The sequence below is a fragment of the Leuciscus leuciscus genome (genome assembly GCF_965113295.1).
Source record: "Leuciscus leuciscus genome assembly, chromosome: 9".
Taxonomy (NCBI): Eukaryota; Metazoa; Chordata; class Actinopteri; order Cypriniformes; family Leuciscidae; genus Leuciscus; species Leuciscus leuciscus.
In genome coordinates this window covers 17,202,178-17,224,475 of record NC_138733.1, presented here as the reverse complement: position 1 = coordinate 17,224,475, position 22,298 = coordinate 17,202,178, and the positions used below count along the sequence as shown (strand labels likewise).

Sequence of the window (22,298 nt, the reverse complement as noted above, 5' to 3'; positions counted from 1 at the left end):
AGAGTGTATCTTCATTAATTCTATATAAGCAGGGCTAAAGGAATATCCTAGACACCACAGAAAAAAGCTCCATGTTTAAGCCAAATGATTAATAGATGGTTTGCTCGAGTTTTTCTTCCATTATTGGTGTTTGCTTGCATCACCATTACAATTGTACATGTTTAAGGTTAACCCTAAGTATTAAACTAACTCATCTTGGAGCATTTGAATTCATTTTTCGGCAAACTGGCAACATTTCCAATATAGAATTACGTGAAAGAGTGATCTGAACCATGTCTATGGACCAAAATATCATATTAAAGCTTGGTGACTGGCCAAAAAATAACCACCTAGCAACACCCTGACAACCATCCAGAACACCCTATCATCATGGCAAACAAAATTAAACATGTTTTCACTGTTTGTGATATGATTTACATTTTATTTATTTAAGAAGCATCTTAACTCAATCCTTTCTGGAGATTATTTTATTCCCACATCTGCCTCCTGCGCTCCTGATGTTTGACCCCACTTATGCATACCATACAATGAGCCAAACCACCCAAATTCAACTTTTCCTCTCTATTCCATCTCTTCTTCATCTCTGATGATAGCCCATGTGTCATGTGAGACCATTCAATATATTTGTCTTAATTATATGTTTTACTAAGCTTATGTTTTTTATTTAAAAATATTAAGACAGAGATATAAAAATTGTTTCATGAATTATTACCCAGATTGAATTCTGGAATACTTGATTATTATTATTATTTAAAGAGGTGTCTCACAAAAGCTGCATTCATTTATTTGATCAAAATACAGAAACAAACAGTAATATTGTAAAATATTATTACAATTCAAAATAGCTGTTTAACATTTGAATATATGTTTAACTGTAATTTATTCCTGTGATGGCAAAGTTACATTTTCAGCATAATTACTCCAGTCTTCATTGTCACAAGATCCAATTCAGTACCTTGTAGCTTGTCAGCACTGCAATTCATATTCCAACTGAATTGAAAGGGAGACGATTCTTAAATTCTATATTTTGCCCTTTGTGTTAGGAAACACATTTTTTGCAGGAGTAGCTGGTGACACACCTCTTTCTGCTGTTGTATGCCTCAGTGAGGTGTACTGTGGGTAATGGGCAGCTCTGGAGCGCCACTAACAGCAGCTGCTGAGGAGAGCCGAGTCTCTGACACTCACTCTGAGAGAGGAGCTGGCTCCATTAACAGCCCTATTCACTCGGCTTAAGCTACTCTGTCAGCCACTTCAGAACCATTAAAGCTCTGCTGGGAGCTAGACACAGACGAACGAGGGAGACAGAAGGAGAGAAGAATGAGGAAAAATAGAAGCAGGGGATGCTCTCAGTGGAACTGAGTGATGGTATAAATAGTTGGAGTTGTAGAGGTAAATTATTCCTAAAGACATTAAACAGTAGTGAAGCTAAGCTCCCTCTCTCTCTTCCCCTCATGCTTTCTTTTTCTTTACCACAGTCACCTCGTATATTTATGCCTGTGCTGGATTGCCTCGTTTTTTTTTCCTTTCTTTTTCTGAAAAGGGCTGACAACACAAATATCTGTTATGTGTCTGATATAATGAAGCTCAAGAATGTGTCATCATTTGTGTTTTTGCAGTATTCACAGCGAGATTTGCCTTGAATGTTTTTCTTCTGCTTTTTTTTTGTGAGCCTCGGAGCTACAGTGGCTTCCAAAAGAACTTTTGTTTTCAGCATAACAGTCTGAGAGGACAACTGACCTGAAAAATGTTCATGAATTTCTAATAATATTAAATATGAATAAATATTTGTAATAAAACCATTTATTTTATTTTGTTCCTGATCAATGACATTACATTTTATTTTATTTTATTTGATTACCTAGAAAAAGTGCAGAATCTGAAATGGTTCTTTAACATTTAATTTTTTTTTCATATTTCTTCTTTGTTTAAAAACGTTCTACTTTTAGATCTTTGACATTAGACAAAAAAGTTTTCATGGGTGAATATCCACTCCCGGCCCCTAAATGGCCCTTCGTAATCAATGTCGGCCCTTAAACTTTTAAAGAATGGAAATAGCAGACATCGGGTAACTTGTCTGAGTACATTTACACAAAACTCGCATTACAGACGAGCTGTCAGTGAAGTGTAGAGGTTCATTTTTATGTGTCTGAAGCACTAATGCATTTTTTTTTTTTTTACTCTGAGCTCTTTCGTAAATGCTGATTGATTGAGTGAGAAGTCAATCCCAGCCTGCTGTTCACGAACCCACCACTGGGCATTCACAAAGATTTTAAATTAGGGACAGCTTTACTTGAAAGATACATTATTGATTGGCCATAGATACTGAAAGCACTGTTTCTGTTGTGGAGAGAAGAGAAACTAAGGCAATACGTCTAAGTCTCTTTTACCCCATCCATTACGAAACATATAGACTTATTCATTCATTTTGCCACATTGTACTTAGCTACAAAATGGATGAAGTCCAAATTCTGCATTCTCTGCATTACTCCTAAACCCCCTCTTGTTTTGTCTTTTTTCTTAAGGCTCAGATATGGCAGTGTTTTGTCTTCTGTGTGGGAAGCGTTTCCAGACCCAGAAGGCTTTGCAGCAGCACATGGAGATTCACGCCGGCATGCGCAGCTACATCTGCAGCGAGTGTGAACGCACTTTCCCGAGCCACACGGCGCTCAAACGCCATCTCCGCTCGCACACAGGTGAGCTTTACCTGAACATCACTCACACCGCCGATATCTGAGTCATCTAAAAGCACATTAATAACTTCACACCTCTGTGCAATGCAGAAAAGGGCAAGCGAGCCACTAGCTGAGATGTGGCAAAGTTTTAAAAAGAGTTCAGAAGGAGCATGTTCATATAGTCTTGCTAAGGTTATATAAACCTCTTACTTGTCCTCAGACAAGCCAGGTGAGTATCGACAGAGTCAGGTACATGTTATCACATTTATGCCCAAGAACCAACCACCCACCTTGGCAGGAAGCAGCTTAATTTCTGCAACAACAAAAAAAGTAAATGCTAACACTAAAGGCAATGCTATCATGACCGTTATGCAACAAACTGAGTGAAAACTTACTCTAATAATGGCTAGTATGTCAAACCTATCTTTTGAATAAAGATTCAATGCCAAGAACATATCGAACTTTATCATCCAGTGACTTCTTCCAGCAATGGAAATTGTAAACAAAACTTTATCTCCCTACAGTCTGTGGGCGGCCCATCTGAGGCTTAGACTGTTTTCTGACAGCCTTTTGTCTCTCACTCTACCTCACATCCCCCTTTCTCTCAACAGTTTCCTTCAGGGTAACTTGATGCTTAAGTCAAACCCCTCCATTTTTTTTACCATTCTACATTATCAAATGACCCGAAATTGACAACAAAAATTGTAATTGAATTATAATGAGGTAGTGAGAAGCGTTGAGAAACTCTTGTCATTGCAACAGGTAGGATTGCAATATATGAATATAAATATGCTCCTCCAAACATTAGTTAGAAACTCAGTAAATATAAATCAACATCCATTAAATTTAGTTAGAACAGACTATAAACAGATTTATACAGTTCTTTCCTTCAAAACAACGAGCAGATCTGTAAGGTTTAACAGTGAACAGAAAGAGCACAAAATGGACCTAATCCATTTGCTTGCAAGAGTGCATCTTTCTCTTGCTTTCGCTCTCTCTGTCTGACCTGAAATACCAGTAAGATTGTCAGAGACAGTTGAAGTCTAGACTCAACATGTAAATTTTTGATAAGACAGGCCAGAAATGAAGCGAGGTTGTTTTTTTAAAGAGGCATTAAGTATGCGCTCCATCTCGCCAAAGACCGCCGGGTACATGGTTTTTCCAGAACAACATCTGAAAGGACATTTCGACACTCCTAACGGAGTCTGAGTAAATGTCAACTACTATAGCTATTTCACCAAGAAAAATCTGTTTTTCTTTACTTGAATTGCAGCATTTTTAAACAGCATACAGAACTGTGCATAAACTGTGCTAAGCGTAATTAATTCTGATTTTCTTGTGTTTTATACCACATATCAAGAGTATGATAAGCGATCAATAGCTGTTCACAAAATTGAATGTCAGAGGACTTTTTTTTTTTTTAAAGGTTGCACTTTCAAAACTAAGGAGACTTATCTAGGTCTCAGGTGCACTTGATTAAACAAATGTAGTCTCAGGACATCACTAAATTCTTTCTTCTTCAAAATCAAATCAGTTTTCTCATTTCTTTCTGTTTTTATGTGTTTAATTATGGATAAATGGAGGATTATGGATAATTTCTGTTGAAATCTCTGACTTTTAATTGCTGACTTGGACATTTTGTAAGACTCAATTTGGTCTTTATTAAATCAATCATGCTAATGTATCTAGATGCTAATGTATCTACAAGAAACAACCAAGAAATTAGTCTTTCCTTTGGGGGTCTATAAGAGATCTGAATTCACATCTTTGCCCACTAGGCTACATGGTCACCAGTATATGTTGTGTTTTGGATGCTATGGTAGTGTCACTACCAGGCCTCCTAACTAGTTAAATCAGCAAGCCTGCCTTTGTCAACCATTGTCATAAAAAAAAAAGCATGCTGGTTAACCAGCATTTTTGCTGATGAACAACGAGAGATATTGGTCCACCAACACTAACCAGAATAAATCATCTGGTCTTTTCATGAATCCTCTCTTATAGTAATATAGTAGCATATTTTTAGGATGCAATATCAAAATCATTACCAATAAATACAAAATTACCCACAACATAACGGGTAGGTGGACACCTGACAACATCCACCTGTATATTTAATATGATCTGCATTGTATTTACAATGCGAGGGGCAAATCAAACAATGGGCTCCGTGCATCTCCAGTTGCTCCTCTCTTTATTCTGAACATGCAGCCTGTTCTCATTAATATGCCATTCCTGTTCGCTCTCCATTTCACTGCCAGACCATTTGCAGACAGTGGCGGCTGTCTATGTTCACAGCTGTGTTTGATGGTACGGAGCACAAAGCTCACATTGCTTATGGCACAGACAGTCTCTGCAGGTCGGCCGGTCTTGACTTTCAAGCCATTTTGTCAGGCAGGGCAAAGCTTATTCAATATTTAAGAATGTAAAATTCACTCCTTTTTATTTATTATGCACCTGTAGTGAATAACCTAAAACGTGCCGGCATCAATAAAACACTTTAATGTGTATTGACGGCGCATTTAACTTGTATGACATTGTCAGCACAACAATAGACATGGAAACACACTGAAGCTGATACCTGTGGATATTTCCTCCAATGGGTAGTTGATGCCAGTGACTTGTTCAGAATGCGCACACAGTAGATGGGGTTAGCGCATTAGCATGCCTGTGGTGTTGTGAGTCTGGCCTGCCTGCTGCCCGCCTCTGGGCAATTAACTTTAATGACAGACAGGCTGAAGGGCTTTCAGAAGGTGCATCGGATAAGTTGATACAGATGCATAAAGACTGCCACTCTATCTATCATCTCATATCTGTTCACTAGGGATCTCATCTGTCCCAGCCTGTTTTTTTTTTTTTTCTCTCAACCCAGATAGAAACCCATTCATCTCAGCCAGAAGTGTATTTAAATGTGAATGGCGAGCCGTGATTGGCTTAGAGAACGTGCTCTGGGAATTTCTGCATTGTCTCTTAAGAGGAGGGTTTAAGTCAGAGCATGACGGAACATAACAAGAGATGCAATTTATTCCTGCGCACGGCTAACACTTGGACAGGGAGATAATGAAGAGCATAGGTCGCCGCCGATGACTTTAAAGCCACGCCGCCCGGGCTGAAATGTATTAAATATTACGAGCGTTATATGCCGCTGCTGTCTGAGGAAATGATATGAGGGGCTGTTAGTCAGAGCGGGAAAGCAATTAGTAATCGGCCGACGTTCGAAATCACCACATATCAGACTCGTACTGATCACTGACATTAGAAAAGCCAGCGGGGAGAAATGTGCCGGATAATTCCCTTTCAACACCTTACTCGATATTAATAACTTTGCAAGCTGCATCAATACATGTGGAAAAAAAAAAATATATATAAAATAACAGTTCTTTGTGATCACTAAGGAAATGTTTGTCTTGATGTTTAATATAGATTGACTGAAAAATCCAGGTCATACTAGCCTAAAGTGGTCAACTTGTTCAAGCTATGTTTTGAAGCATTGTTAACCAGCTCTAATGGGTCAACCTTAGTCCTCTGTCTGTCGACTAAACCAATTTGGAAGAACTGATGACCATCTTCAACCAGCGTAGAAACCATGTACAAATAGGGCCGGGTACTGATATTTGATTAAATTCTAGTTCATATGAAGCTCTTGATTTGATTCAGTTTAATTTGATTTCTATTCAATTCAGTGTTGGTAATATTCATTATAAAAAATAGTTTTCATATAAAAACCTTAAACTTAAAAAAACTTCAATGAAATAACTGAAATAAAATAAGTTGAATTTGAAGTACTAAAATTATTAAAGCAAAAACTGAAATAAAAATATATTTAAGCTAAATAGAAATATTAAAAAGCTAATACAAATGAGAAAATCACATACAATTACTCAAATTAAAATGAAAAATAAAAGCTAATTCAAAATATTAATAAATACTATAATAGCATGTAAATAATGTTAAAATAACACTAATTTGATTTGATAAGTTCCAATTCATGTGGGTATTATTTAAGTTTATGGCATGGTCTGTCTGAATACTCGATTCTGATTGGCTGGAAGGTGTAATCAAACCATTTAATGCACAGATAGTTCCAAGTCAGTTTAATCACCGTTCTATATTAATGCGCTGTTTTTATTGAAGCGCACATACACATACGTCACTCGCACACAGCGAGTCAACATTCATGAGCACAGAAACTTATCAACGCTGCCCCGCGACTTTTACTATTAAAATAGCTTCGCTACTGAATCGCTACATTATATTTCTCAGCAACAAAGGGGTTTCATCGCTATTTTGAAATAATTAAACTCACAGCTTCAATGTTAATAGAGAGAGAGACTATGAAAAGACACAGGTACAAATCTCTCATCTCTCTCTCTCTCTCTCTCTCTCTCTCTCTATAATTAATTAAAATAAATGCTATAATTCATCCGGTATGTAATCTTACCGCACTACTTTATGTCTGTGTCTGATTCAAAGCAAACAGAATGCTAGATCTATAAGCGTTAACTGATGAAAATAACCGTCAATTTTACCCTTCAGGTCAAATATTGCACTGCAAATATCAATAACAGCTTTAAGTTGTCAATGCTGGCAAATTACCCTGGTATAAGTGCGATAATCCACGGCTAACTGTGCATTCAACGATTATAATGCACTTCGCGGAGCCAACCTCTTCGTGTCGAGATTCTGTGTGTGTGTTTGATGGACACTTTACTATCCCATGAGGCCACGGGGAGAGGATTTGTGAATACCAGTGAAGCGACGCAACTGATGACATTCATACTACACACATACATACTATATAGAACATACATTTCTTGAAGTAATAGGCCACCCACTCAAGAGAGGATGCGATTTCGGACACAGCCTAAGGCTTTGATTCACTAAAAAGATCTGGCTCATTAGTCAATAGAGTCATAACACTACACTGGTCTCGTGTTTTATGTGTTATTTATTCCCTTCAGCACTGCTGAAAAGCGGTGCTAGAAACCATGAAAAAACTGTGTAAAATGAATTTAAAAAAAGCCACTTTCCTTAATTAAAACAGGTGAAAGACTTAATCGTTGTCTCTCTGCACGACAGGTGACCACCCGTTCGAGTGCGAGTTCTGCGGGAGCTGCTTCCGTGACGAGAGCACGCTGAAGGGTCACAAGCGCATCCACACCGGAGAGAAGCCTTATGAATGTAACGGCTGCGGAAAGAGGTTCAGCCTGAAGCACCAGCTGGAGACCCACTACCGTGTCCACACAGGTCAGACACTTTCATTCCAAAGGTTTTAGAGCAATTCACCTCATCTTCCCAGCCCTGCGGTCCAGCTGATGACTGCTTCACTTTACAAGTGATTTCAAAAGCCATAGAAGCTCACAGGTTAATAGTCACACACTGACCTGCTCTTCCAGCATGCTTTGCAGTTGGAGATATTTGACCCAGCGTGGCGCCTTCAAGCAAATATGATATAATAAAACAAGACAACAGCTTTGTAAAATGATAAATGAATTGTATAACATTTTAAGGCCCCAGTTTTACGCTGAAGAATTCAGATCTTGACATTTTCGGGTCCACGCTAGATTAAATTCCTTGTATCTATTTTGTTCGGTCATGGTCTCACTATGGTGGCATATTAAATCTTTCAGCTGAGCTGGAATTACAGGCTGATTGCTGTTGCTCTCTGGCCCTCAATAAGGCGGCCGCTGCTAAAGCTAACCTATCAGGAGGCCCGTCAAATAATTGCTGTCTTTGTGTCAAGCGGGGCTGCAGACACGAGACTGGACAGGTGAAGATAACAAGAGCAGAAACTCTCAGCTGAAAGGCCACTGCTCCTTCACACAACCAGCCGGAGAATCACTGACATTTACCCTTGCTGTCAGTGGCGGATCAATACTCTGTTTGCTCTGCTCAGTGACAGGCAGTACACCCACAGATCTGTTGTTCCCGTCCTGGACACCAGGTGGCATCTTAACTCCACCTTACTAGCCAGGAAGCAGAGCCAGTGTGGGAAATCTGGTGCCTGTTGCTGTCTTGATAACCTTTCATCTAAAGTCCCAGCCATCATTTTCTTTTCCAGTGAACGTGATTATTTTCCAAAAAAGTTTTTAAATATGTTTTTCAGGATGTAAAAGTATGCATTAGAAATATCATCAATTATTTTAAATAAAAAGGTAAAATTCTCTGATATTTTAAGAGACCTATTGACCTTAGCACACAAGAAATAGCACACAAAATAAACTATTTCAAAGTTTTTTATCTGCAATTTAATTTTAAAGTTTCAGTAATATTGTTGCTTTAGTCATTTTTATTTGTTTTTTAATATATCTATATATTTTTTTTTCATTTTATTTCAGTTTTAGCTATTTTAGTACTTCAAGTTAAATCAAAATTGACCAGTTTTTATGGAATATTGCCTTATTTATTATAAATGATTTATCCATGCACACCCTTATTTTTTTAAATTCAAGTGCCCTCGTAATCTTTAATCAAAATAACTGCCGCTTGCAGCGACATCTCTTCTCTGATGACATGTTTTTGCTGGTGCAAGGGTGGGACCAGCTGTCACTCACATGAGATCGACCAATAGCAAACCACAACGATCCAATCAATTCCCCATTGACAAAATTCTTGTTCGAGAAGCCGTTTCACTCGGGTGTATGTTACAATAGGGAATAAAAGGCTATCGCAACTTCCGTTTCATGTCGACTTTAAACTAAATGCGAATGAGAAATGCTGAAATGAAGTACGTTTAAGGTCTTGTTATATTTTAATGATAATTACCCTGGAATACATTCATAGATCCAGACATCTATCACATTATGGAAGTAAAATGCATTGTGATTCCCATATCATGCTGACTTTAATCAACACAGCTGTTTCTGTCATTTACACATTATTGGTGGTTTGAAACGTTCTGTACTTGTTCTCCACAGGTGAGAAGCCGTTTGAGTGTAAGCTTTGCCACCAGCGCTCACGGGACTACTCCGCCATGATCAAACACCTGCGTACCCACAACGGCGCTTCGCCCTACCAGTGCACCATCTGCCAGGAGTACTGCCCCAGCCTCTCATCCATGCAGAAGCACATGAAGGCCCACAAGCCCGAGGACGTGCCCCCAGACTGGAGGATAGAGAAGACGTACCTGTACCTCTGCTACGTGTGAGACGGAGCCACAAAAAGGAACGGAAAATGGCAAGATGCGCCCAAGGACAATTCACCTGAAGGTTTGCTTTTGGTCCAGGCCAAAGACAGTAGGGCGCGTGGTCAAACTGATGAAATGTGATGTGGAATTTTTTTTTGACGTTTTGTTTGTGATATGCATTTGTGCACATTTTTAGGATGTAACTGCACTCAAAAATGTTTATGAAATGGAAATGTGATATGCGATAAAAAGGGATGTGAATTATCAGAAAGTGTTAGTACAGTCCACCACTATGACGAGAATCCGTTTGTCTGCATTCCACCCTGTTGATTGGAAAAATTCACTGCATGATCATACTTGTTTTATTCAAATAAGGACTCCTGCACTTTTCCTCCATGGATGAAACCCATAAGCCATAGATTTTCAAGACCCTAAAAAAAATCACTTGTGTTGACGTTTAGAGGTGGGGCATATCATAGGGATCATCCAGTAGGCTTTAGTTACATCACAACCATGATTTTAAATGGTCATGGTCTGTTAAGGCCCAGGTATACTTATTTTCTGCGTTCCGCTCTGTCTCACGCACAGTTGTGCGCAAGCCTTTCAAAGTATATTCCTTTGGCCGTGAGCGCAGAAAGACACGTTCGGTGCGTGCGCAATGTCTAGTTGATTTTGTCTCCAAGTGCTCAAATCACAGAACGCGGGCGGCCGAAGTATACTTTGGGCTTTAAATGTCAACGTTTGGGGCTACGCTAGCAACCTCTCAAAGCTAACAGACAAACTCAAAGCCTCAAATTTTGATTTCTGGTGGTCTTAACAAAGCTATTCTGAGTCAAAAAAAAACATGGACCAAAGCTTAAAACTCGCATACATGATCAAATAGAGGAGCTAAACACATTAGCGGATGAAATTATACCCTTTTTAGTAAATTGCTCCCTTAAGGTCATTATTAGGCTTTCTAGGCCTCAATTTTAGTGATTTTTTATTATAAGTAAGTGTGAGGAAATGCACAGGGTTGGACCCATTAGTTATTTTCTTTAAAGCGTAATAAAGTGCTTAACAAAACAGCTTTTCTCAGAGGTACATCCAAATTATGCTGCCAAGCAACCGTAGTGGATGTTCAGGGACATGTATTCAACCTTAAATAACTACACTGTGCACTTTCAGAGTTTCAGAGGCCCTTTTTTGTTGTTGTTTTCAGCACTACAGAGAGGTTATTCTATGTCATTTGCTTTCATTTCAGTCTCTTTCGCACCAAATAAAGCAGTATGAGAGTTGATTGCATTTTTACGTTCACACGGCAACATTTTGCTATTGCAGGCATTTTAGTCTAATGAATTGTTATTATCGTACCCATAAATCAGTTTATGAATTAAAAAGAGATTATTTTTTAGAATCAAATACCGAAATGCAGTATATGTTTCTGTGGACATGTCAATATATGTTTTGCTTAAGATACTTAGCTAGTTAGCTAGCCGTTATTTTTTGAATTCTGTCATCTCTGTTCAAACGTTTTACTTGAATTGCCTAATTTTGTTACCTCACATGCTAGATTTTTTTTGTACTAGTCTTTGTTTCTCATTTCCTGCTGAGCTGCTAAAAACCGCACAATGCAACAGAATTAATCGGTATCAGAAAAACACATCATCAGACCCACACGGAATCCAAGAGATCCGAGACATTTAAGCAGAATTGGAATGGCCATTCACAACGCTCTATATATTGTGTTACATTTGCGTTGCATATACGTTTAGCAGACGCTTTTATCCAAAGTGACTTACATTGTATTCAAGGCATTCTATCAGTACAGTATATATTTCTGCCGCCCCTTATGTGTTTATGTTTTGATTAATTGGCAAATGATTTAGTTGGAGATAAGATTGTAGCTCTTTACATTTTATGCGTTTTACTATGTTTAAATGTATTCCACACTATTGGAGTATTCTCCAAAAAATCTATGGAATAAAGGTGGTGTTCAGGAAATTTCCCAATACACTCTCGTGGCAATATGTAACTATTTTACGTTTTGGTGAATTGATGGCTAATTCGTATTAATTTGTAAGATCTCATTTGTATGTTTTAGTACGATCTGTTTACGGCCAACTGACGGTTAGATTTCAGGGTGGACCTTCATGCTTAAGTTTTTCTAAAAATCGTACGTTTTTTGTAATTTAATCGTAAAATAAAAAATCGGAATTTATACAAAATCATAAAACCTCAGAAAATAGTTACGTTTTCTCATTAGTTCGGGTTGGAAATACCAACACAATCTCATGACAATTCGTAACTATTTTACATTTAATTCGTAATCTCATTTGTACGTTTTCGTACGATCTGCTTACACCCCAGTGACGGTTATGTTTAGGGGTGGGGTTTGGGCTTCGTGCTTACTTTTTTCTACAAATTGTACGTTTCCTTACAAATCACATTGTACGAATTCATATTTAATCAACCGTAAAAAAAATTCTGAATTAATGACATTGTACGAATCCATACAAAATCGCCACCTCATAAAATAGTTACGTTTTCTCATTAGGTCGCATTAAAAATACCAACACAATCCCAAGGCAACTATTTTATGTTTAATTCGTAATAAAATTTGCATGGTTTCGTACAATCTGCTTACCACCCCAGTGACGGTTATGTTTAGGGGTGGGGTTTGGGCTTCATGCTTACTTAAAAAAAATAAAATTACATTTCCTTACAAATGGCATCGTACAAATTCATACGTAATCACCATCTCGTAAAATAGGATTCAATGTGATCCCGATTTTCGTGTGAGGACGAAAAAAGTTGGACATGCAAATTCGCTGCGTTTGAAAGTGTTTTTTGTGTGAGTGGTGCTTCATCGCCACAGTAGACAATGGACAAGCTTTTTTCCCCCACAAAAAAATAAATAAATAAAAATCGATAATGTGACCACACCTTACATGCGGGTTCCGTCTGGGTCTGTGCATTATTCAGTGGTATTTTAGCGTTAAGCGTAGTACAAGTGTGCATATCTTGTCTCTCGGCCATCTGTTTCAGGACTACCTTCTCGGTTTTGCACTAAAGCAAAAGCACACTTTTGTTTTGCTTGTAACTAGCATTTTCATTTACACCCACTCTCATATTTCCATTCGCTAAAAAATCCCGGTTCATTCGTCATTATATTTACACTCCTTATGATGAAACATAATCAGACTAAAAGGGTAGACTCATACATACTAGATAATTTTAGAATAGCATTGAAAAAATGTTTAGTTATTAGATACTTGAGGGGATAAACTTGAAACAATGTGAATAAAAATGATCTTTTTATGTGAAAATTATTCAAGCGGTAAGTCATCAGAGATGCGGTACTGATGCGTGCAGTTACGTGGGGATATTCGCTAGGGAAAACAAACGAATAGGTGATTTTCTGTGAAAATAAATCTCTCGACAAGAGCCAAACGCGGCACTTTGATAAGGGAATATGTTGTATTTTTGTACGGGGTGTTGTGCGACCCTTGTTCTTTTGTTCGTTTTTAGTGAGGCGAATATTTTTACAGTATCTTTTGCATCTGTGCTTGTTCTTGATTTGAGTGGAAAATTGTTTTCTTGTGCTTATTTTACAATGTTAAACATACAAGTAGTAGATGTTTGTAAAAACATATTGTAGTCATTGCTGCTGGGTGTCAGTTCATATGATGATAATGATGATGATGATGATGATTCCACATTTTAAGTATAAAATGACATTGAGTGAACTAATGCCAAGAGCTGTAGGTCTACGACAGCGTCAAGGAGCACAAGCAACATGTAAGACATGAAAAGTAAAGCTGTATCTGTGTGTTTGTATTGTGTTCACCGATCACTGTAAGATTAGAGTCACCTATAAGGTCTGTACTGGTCCTCGTGTGTGCAGTGTGAGTCAATGTGGTCGATTTATTCAGTGTTAAATACATGCACCGAGAGGTGCTGTCACAGACACCCTGTAAATGATTTGAAACATCTTCTGCCCTTTGTATTTGTGTCTTTATGCAAAGTCACCTTGATATGAACTGTGCTCTTAGGCAATCAGGGATGCCTTCACTTCACCCACAGAACATCAGAAATATAGATTTCAGGATGAACACCCTACTTTCTCCGTCTTTATGGATACTGTGTTTAGGTTTGTAACCCCTTTCAGCTACTTTTTTCAGTCATCACAAGCAATAAATCTACAGGTCAGCATGTAAGTGAAAACTTGGCATCCCTGCCACTGTATCACTGTGTTTTACTTTGCTTTCAGACAGGAAGTAGCCATGTCACTCAGTGCTCCCATATTTGTGCCATTGTTACACAAATTAATACTCGGACTGAGGATCCACGTGGGACCAAATGGCCATTTCGCTCCATATGCCTTGTTCCAGTGACAAGACCGTGTTCTTGGTGTCGAAATGGTTTTACATTCGTCATGTTTTACTTTTTTGTATTGTCTACCTCAGCACCAGTTCTTTGTGTAACTTTTAAAAGGTGCCCAATTATTGTTACTTTGTTTTGTGCATAAATTTTGTATTATAGCCTTGTAGGGTTTTTGTTCTTCTCTTTATTTCAGCATAGAGATGCTGTTTTGAAGCACTGTGTGGTGTTTTTGATGCTGCAGATAGAGGTGTAGATTCCTTTCCCCTTCTCTATGTGGGTTCAGACACATCTCTGTATACGTCAGTGTTCTAAAATAAACTTGTAACAGAAATGCCATGCGATTGAGAGTTTTTTTTTCTTCACCGTTCTAAGCTGTCTGTGTGAGAATTGTGTGAGGGGGATGATATGATCATTTTTGTTTGACTAGAGCGCTAGTGCAGGAATGTTGGGTTTGTATTTGGCGATTGAGTCCTCTAGTGGCAGAAACCACCATTAACGTAGACTTGCCCATCTAAAGCAATTTGTCAATAGAAAGCCAGATCATTCAAATAACACAAATGTGACCTATATGAAAGATGATAGATAAATAAATTAAATGAAGGACCTGAAAGTGCAAGTGACACTTATAAATATGGAAAATTGTGTTGTCCCATAAATATTTGTATTAAGTATTAATAGGCAAAAATTTTGTTTTGTGTTGTAAGAACTATTATATATGTTAGAAAAATAAAAAATTCAACGTTCAAATGACGCTACCTACTGTCACAGTTGTGTTTCTGTCTGAGTCTTGTTTTCATTAGTCACATGTCTTCCTTTGTTCTGTTTTCCCGCCACTCCTTTGTATCCATGGTTACTGTCATCATCAGATCAGTTTTGTCACCTGAAGTCATCATCGTTATTTGTATCACCTGTGTTCTGTTAATCAGTGTTCATCTGTGTTTGTATTAGTTGCATCTGTTTAGTCAGTCAGTCTTGGTCCAATCTCCGTCTTAAGTGTGTGAACCTTCTGCCTGTCTTTGATGTACCTGAATTATATTGTGAGAAAGTTTGCATTGGAACGTTTGATTCTTCTTCTGCCTGCACCACCTATAACCCTGTTAAATTGTTATAAGAAAAAATGTGAATTAATTTAGCTGTTTATTTAATGTTCATTGCAAATGGAAAATAACACAATTCAATTGAAAGCCATATTCAGAAAATTTTGTTACCGTTAAAAAAAATGACAAACCTCATATATAATGAAAAAAGCAGCTCCTATGGTTACTTTAACCTCTAGAAATGTTTGCATTCAGGCAGAATATTTTGCAAAAATAATTCTTTACATTTAAATTCACAGGGATCAAAGTCTGATTAACTGATTACCACCAATAATGTGCAGTCTAGGGATTTCTAAAGTCAAATATCAATGCAATTATTATAATATATAATAATTATAATATATAAAGCAATAGAAAAACTACACTAAAGTTTTTTTTTAAGTTCTCTGAATAGTGTAAATATATTATTGCTGACGTAATTTGAGGAAACCAACCTTGAATAGATAGAATGATAAATCATGATCACATGTGAACCAGACAGGGAGTCAGCTGATGTTTGTAAATGCATTAAAAGTTTTAGACTCTAATGATACAAATATGATATAGACTGTTGAAGTATGAAAAGAAATCACTTTTTCATAGTGATTTTATAAACACAATGTTCATTCAGAACAACAACTCTACAAAAGTATTGTTTTTTTTTAACACGCCAATCAAATTGCAACCTCATCCCATGTGGTTCACTTTGCTGTTTACCTGTGGAATGGCTTTAAATCCTTAGTGGCTCATTAGGTTTGATGAAAGTAATTAAAACTGTCATTAATTATTTAAACAGACCCTCTATTTAGCCTTTTAATTGCTAATAAGTATGTTTGTTTGGAAAGCAATCAGTGTGACTGAGGCATTAACTAACCTAACTGTTAACAGGAGAAAGTCTGAACAAATGACATGTTGTAATGACCTGTGAGCTGTAATGAGGTCTACAGTGAAAACAGATGATTAGTCCCGAAAGACAGCGTTTCACTTGTACCTGCTTTTTCTTTAGTCACAGAAGACTTTGCTTTTGTGCAGGTGACCTTTGAAAAAGCTTTCATCCACCAGGTCTGGATCAGCTTAGTGATGTTCGATTAGTGTTTTGAACTGGTTCTTCTTAGTGAGCTGGATGAACCAGTTTTTCAGGCTTAAGATAGCACTGATCCACAAGTTACTCAATCAAAACTCACGTTTGGATGTGCCTGACACAGTCACTGTATTGGAAATATATGATGCCTGTAGTTCTCGAGTCAACAGTACTGGTGTGACAGGAGCTGTCGGTTAATGCTTCTCGAATCAGTTACAGAGTCGCCAGTACACTGAACTGAGAAAACGGTTAGAACTCAAACGTCTGGGAAGAACCACTTGGCAGCCACTACTACGAGCATGTGTGAACCGAGGGCTTGATCCTAAAATTTGAGTTAGAATGGTTTGCAAGAGCGATTATAAATACTGAGGCTGTAAAAGCAGACTACTGTGAGATTTCCTGTTCGGTTTAATGTCTAGGACAACCTCTGCAGTCCCATTGACTACACTTTTTTTTTCAACAGTCCACATTATTTTAGGCATTTAACCAAAAACCCATAAAATAAAAAAACACTGACTTGGTTGACACTGATCGGAGGTGCTAAAATGTGCTAACTAGTTTCCAGGTTTTGGCCTCCAAAAATACATCAGCCAGGCTACAACAGGCTATATATTTCAGCCAAACTTTTATTTTCTATGACATATTTAATGGCTGAATTTTTATTTACAGTAAAGCTAAATTACAATATTAATAGCACATTGTTTGATTTCTAAAAGATAGGTTAGGCATACTAGGCAATTTCAGCGAGGCTAGCAATAACAAACTAGCATTTAAAGCATAAGATCCCACCCTCCCTTCAGAGTCTCCAAAGCCACGGCTCCTTCAAAACATGAACGCGAACAGCCAGAGCAGAGTCTGCAAAGCGTCACTATGATGGCGTTATATTAGCTTGTGTAATGTGCTTTACATAACACAATAATGAATGTAAACAACTTAAAGAGCTCTGACTTGTACCACCTGACTGCTGCAGACTCATTTTGCCATTGATCGTGTTGCCATAAAAACGCTTAATTCCAAGGACGTGAACAGCTCCGAGTAGAACATCACGGGTTGCCATCTCTTAATTATTGTAAATACGACATGGCGTGAATGCAGCATAAGCTTGTTGTTTTGGTTCGGAAAGAACTACAAAAGGTGGCTGCTGTTTGTTTGCGGTGCTCGGTTCTACAAGCATTAGAGGTCTTCACGGGTCCACTTGGATCAGAAAACCCGAGGTCCGACCCGAGTGGGTTCGGGTCCAAAACTTCGACGAGTGCCTCGGATACGGGTCGGGTCTCGGCTAGTTAAAAATAAATGTACTTTTTCCCGAATGGACCCGAGAAGACCCAAATTATTTTAAGCTATGTCGGGCATTTAACAAATTTGTATTATTTAAAACAATTTATTATCTCACTTTTACTAAGTTCTCTCTGAATCCGCGCATCTATGTGCAATGGACTCTTCTACATATGGTCGCTTCTGCATTTAGACTCAGTCGCTCCACATTTTGCCTGCCGTTTCAATTAGCGCTGTCAGCATGGATTTTAGACTCGCTGCTTGCAAGATCTTCCACAAAGGGCAAGTATTCTGGGGTTATTCAACGTAATCATGGTTGAGAGGAAGAAAAGAGACATTGCGTAATAGCTTACCTCCTTTCTTCCAAATTCCTGAAGCCTGATTGAATCATGCTATTGCACTTGCTATAGCCAATGGCGCGGTGTTTGGTGTTTTAAGCCCCCAACGGCAACTTCCAGGCAGCGAGGGGATGGGTAGGTTTGAGGTTGAGGGTAGGGTTAGCTGCCTCTAAGGAGCCATTGGGGGCTTAAAACACCATCAAGCCAATGGCGCTCGAATGCTCTCTCTTTGGGTGGGCCCAGCCGCTATATACAGTAGGTAGCGCAAGTATGCAATGCATGAACAGGGCACAGGGCGCACCTCTGAGACTCCTCGTCAGAAGTTGGGTCAGGGGAATGAAATGCTTCCAGCTTTATAAGCCGGGCTCTGAATGGCATTGAGAGCACTTTAGGTGTATAACCAAGCCTAGACGTAAAACTCACCATACAATCGTTTGGTCCAAATTGCATACAAGCACTATTGACGGCGAGAGCTTGCAAATCCCCGACTCGCTTCCCACATGCTAAAGCGAGCAATAGCGCTGTCTTGAATGAGAGCACTCTCAAGCCGCTCATCTCAGCTGGCTCAAAAGGGGGGTTTGGCAGCGCACTGAGCAATAATGAGAAGTCCCATACTGGCCTTAGACAACGGCGGGGGGATTCAATCATCTCGTGCCTCAAATTAAGCTCATTATTAGGGGGTGTCTACCCACTGCACGACCCTCTTAAGCAGGGGTCACCAAACTTGGTCCTGGAGGGCCGCTGTCCTTCAGAGTTTAGCTCCAACCCTAATTAAACACACCTGAACCAGCTAATCAAGGTCTGACTAGGCATACTAGAAACTTTCAAGCAGGTGTGTTGGAGCTAAACTCTACAGGACAACGTGTCACGGTCTGGGTTGATGAAAGGAGCGTGGACTCAAGTGCAGGAACAATGGGTATTTATTAAGTGGTTAAAATAAAACAAAAATACAAACAAAAACTCCCCATGGGGAAAAACAAGGCAGCCATCAAGATCAACCAAAGTATGGCAGGGAACATAGACGATGAACCAGCACAGGACTGCAAACACAGGGAGACTAAATTCAGCTGAGAGCAAAGAAACATGTAGGTGACGTAACTTATTCCCAGTGTCTGGAGCACTTCGTAAAGAAAGAGTTTTTAGCATGACAAAATCCCCTTGCCTTTCCTGATAGTATTTGTATGAAAGATACAGATTTTCCGCGGAAGCAATGTCTTATCTTTGCGAACTTCTTGAGCCGCACATAAATAATTTAACACGTCGAATTCATGCACTTACTGTACCGCAAATATTGCGTTGCGTTTTTTTGCAAGTGGTACATACTTGCACGGTGACGCACAGAAGCTAGGGGAAAACACGGTTTGTCGAGCCATTCGCAAGGTGGTCCTCGCTCTGCAGGGATAGTTTCATTAATAGTGTTCCCCGGAAATTTATTGACCATGTCCATAAAAGAGGGCTTTTATAAAATTGGCGGTAAGATATATTGATAGGGTGACATCACATGAACACATTAAAAAAAAAAAAAAAAAGCAAATTTCACAAATGTACTATACTATACAATACATTTTAAGAATTATTTTAAATCTTTTTTATTATTATTCTGTTAATCTTATGATTCCCTAGAGTCAATGCAACATGTATGCAGTCTATTGCTCCAATCTCCACTGCTCTAGGGGAACATGAGGCAGATTATGTTAATAGGAAGTCCTATCACAGCCTTAATGTTCAGGTAGAGATGATGTGAATATGTGAGATGATTATTTTCTGTGAGATGAATCTTTAAATTAATAGTAACATTAACAGATATAACAATGATCTACTAAACATTTCATCTGCAGACGACTTGTGGTCATGAACGTATGATCACAAGTTTGGATGCCAAATGGCCTGGCTCCAGTGCTTGACACAAATTTTCCGTGAGTCTTTGTTGTGTCAGCGCTTTGAGGAAAGCAAGTTAAATTTGATACAGTACAAAACACTGTTAATTTGAACTGAGATAGAAAAACCTACACAATAATCCCCTATCATGACCCTCAGACAGGGCCACAGCACTGCTTCAATGTCAGTCTAGTTCAAGACTCCTTTAGTGTGCAGTCTAGTTTGAGACTCTTTTAGTGTGCAGTCTAATTCAAGACTCCTTTTGTACAGGGCCCTGACTGAGTCTGTTTCCACCTGAAACATAATTCCACCACAAACATGATCATTACAAGTTTTCTGGAGGCTCATTAAATCACAAAAAGTTCCTTGACTTCCTACAAACACAGAACTGACTGTAATTTATGTCAAGGGTTTTAAATCCTTACCTTGTTCACATTTCTTCTGAAGCCCATTGAGGTAGAGGCCTCAGTTTCTGGGGCAGGTTGTGAAAAATCCTACAATAAAAGAGATGTGTAAGGGCCAGTCCCTTTTTTATGCCACACATTCAAATGTTTGCCATAATAAAAAGCCCAGTGCATTCACCTCAGCAACTGTCTCAGAACACAGACAGAGTGTCTTCATCATTTCCTCCACCCTCATAAATAAAAATAGGCCAGTGTAAAGCATAACTGTTGTAAAGCAGGTTATGTTTGGTGTTCTGTCTGCTGCATACTGACCTCTGTGTGGGAGACTGTGTGTATGTGTGCTGGCTTCAACAGGGACTCTGTATTTCCCTCTACTGCAGAACATACAGTCAGCCATATTTAAAACTTAAAAAAGTAGTAATGTATTGCACACGTACCCAGTGTTACTTGCTTAGAGGAGCCAGCACCAGGGTCAGATTGTACAGCACCTGTAATCCCATCCATAATCGTCCGTCCCTTATTGCCTACTCAGAGCCAACTCCTCCGCCAGTGTATTCTGGTTTTCTGAATTTAACTCTTTATTTCTGTTTGCTGCAAACAAGTCTTTGTGATAAAATGTTCACAAAATTAATAAAAGGTTGTGGTAAATACTCGTCACCACTTTGAATTATATTTTTTATATTTTGCCTTTATCTGCTGCCAAGAACATTTGGAGTTGGGGATGCATCTAAAAATCAATTAATCTTTCTAAGTACATGCACATTTTTATATATTATAAAAATAGGCTATAGGCTATATTACACATAAAGGCTACACATACATATATACATAATTTTACATAAATATAGAACGTATAATTGTTTAACTTACACATTAACAATCAGCAATCTTTCTCCAACAGTCTTCTCTTGCTTTGGCAGCAGAGACCGTATTGTTTCGAGCTTGAAATACATATTTAAATTCATCGTAATTATTAATGATTATCTCTTGCTCCTCCGCGGACAAATATATCGCTCTCGCTCTACCCGCGATTGGTTGTTCAGTGTCGACGTCACTCTTTTATGTGCACGCGCGCGTGGAGTAAGATAGCTTGAGGATCAAAGCCTGAGTTGACAGAGAAAGTTGATGAGCTGCATCATGGTACCAATAAAGCCTGATTGCATCGGTTTGGTTTTGTCAACTCAAAACTAATCCTGTAACCCCGAGTTTGTTCAGCTACCTTCATGGTACAGGCGACAAACCGGGAGTGTCAGAGCTCTGTCGCCAAACCAAGATAATAGGCTTGTTCGACTTCATGCAGCTCTGCGCAGACGGATCGGTGGCTGACTTGAAGCAGTGCATGCCGGTTAGAAATTGTGTCCAACTTGATAGGCTACAGCGCCGACACCATGTGACTGTGACGTGCCATCAAAGTACCGCGAGAGCGATTCGAGAGTAGCCGGAGAACTCAGCCACCGCAGCTTCTCGAGCGGCTGCACTGGGCTGCACGAGGTCTGATGATGACACAGCTGTTCCACAATTGGCCGGATTCACCGCATGACAATGATCACGTGTGTTTCGTGTTTATTCGAACACCTTTAGTTCCTCTAAAGCTCACAAATCAGTTTTTTATAACAGTAAACACTCTTTTCATGTAGACTCCACTTCATTGATAGTAGCTTATGTTGAACTTTATTCTTGTTCAAACAGACGCTGTATGAAGCAGTACATAAAGTATTGAATGAAAATGTCTCTGAAACATCTGTGTATTATTTGGCAAATATTACATTTATTTCACTTCAGCTGTGGTAAAGTACGCGAACACCACGTGAGCGGTCACTACGGGAACCAGAAAGTGTCCGACTTCACGTCTCCGTTTGCAGCTCCTCCCCGCCTGCACGCGGCTACTCTCGCCGATCGGTTACATCCAGCCGCAGCCGATGTCGAACACACCTAAAAACTAGACAGAAGTGACAGAACCCTGACACAACGGCCCTCCAGGGCCGAGTTTAGTGACCCCTTCTCTAAAGTGTTTTGAAAAGCAGCATTAGCGACTACAAAAACTTTCAGCGTAGAGTCCAAGCTGCTAGTGTCCAGCCGCTCCTGT

The 22,298-nt window shown here is 38.9% G+C and overlaps 1 protein-coding gene and 1 long non-coding RNA gene across 2 annotated transcripts in view; one reads left to right on the top strand and one right to left on the bottom strand.

Annotated features, from left to right (window-relative positions):
* zbtb16b (zinc finger and BTB domain containing 16b) overlaps positions 1-14,494 on the top strand; it is a 50,819-nt gene extending 36,325 nt beyond the window's left edge. Inside the window, exons 5-7 of the mRNA XM_082179599.1 lie at positions 2,523-2,693; positions 7,749-7,916; positions 9,587-14,494. Coding sequence (XP_082035725.1) covers positions 2,523-2,693; positions 7,749-7,916; positions 9,587-9,816 — 569 coding nt within the window. The 3' untranslated portion in view covers positions 9,817-14,494. The remainder of the gene's footprint in view (positions 1-2,522; positions 2,694-7,748; positions 7,917-9,586) is intronic.
* Positions 14,495-20,036: 5,542 nt separating this feature from the next.
* On the bottom strand, positions 20,037-20,634 carry LOC309507156. The gene is made up of 3 exons (XR_014209054.1): positions 20,525-20,634; positions 20,234-20,442; positions 20,037-20,102 (listed from the first exon to the last, which is right to left on the bottom strand). It is a non-coding gene; the product is annotated as an uncharacterized lncRNA (long non-coding RNA).
* Between the last annotated feature and the right edge of the window lie 1,664 nt (positions 20,635-22,298).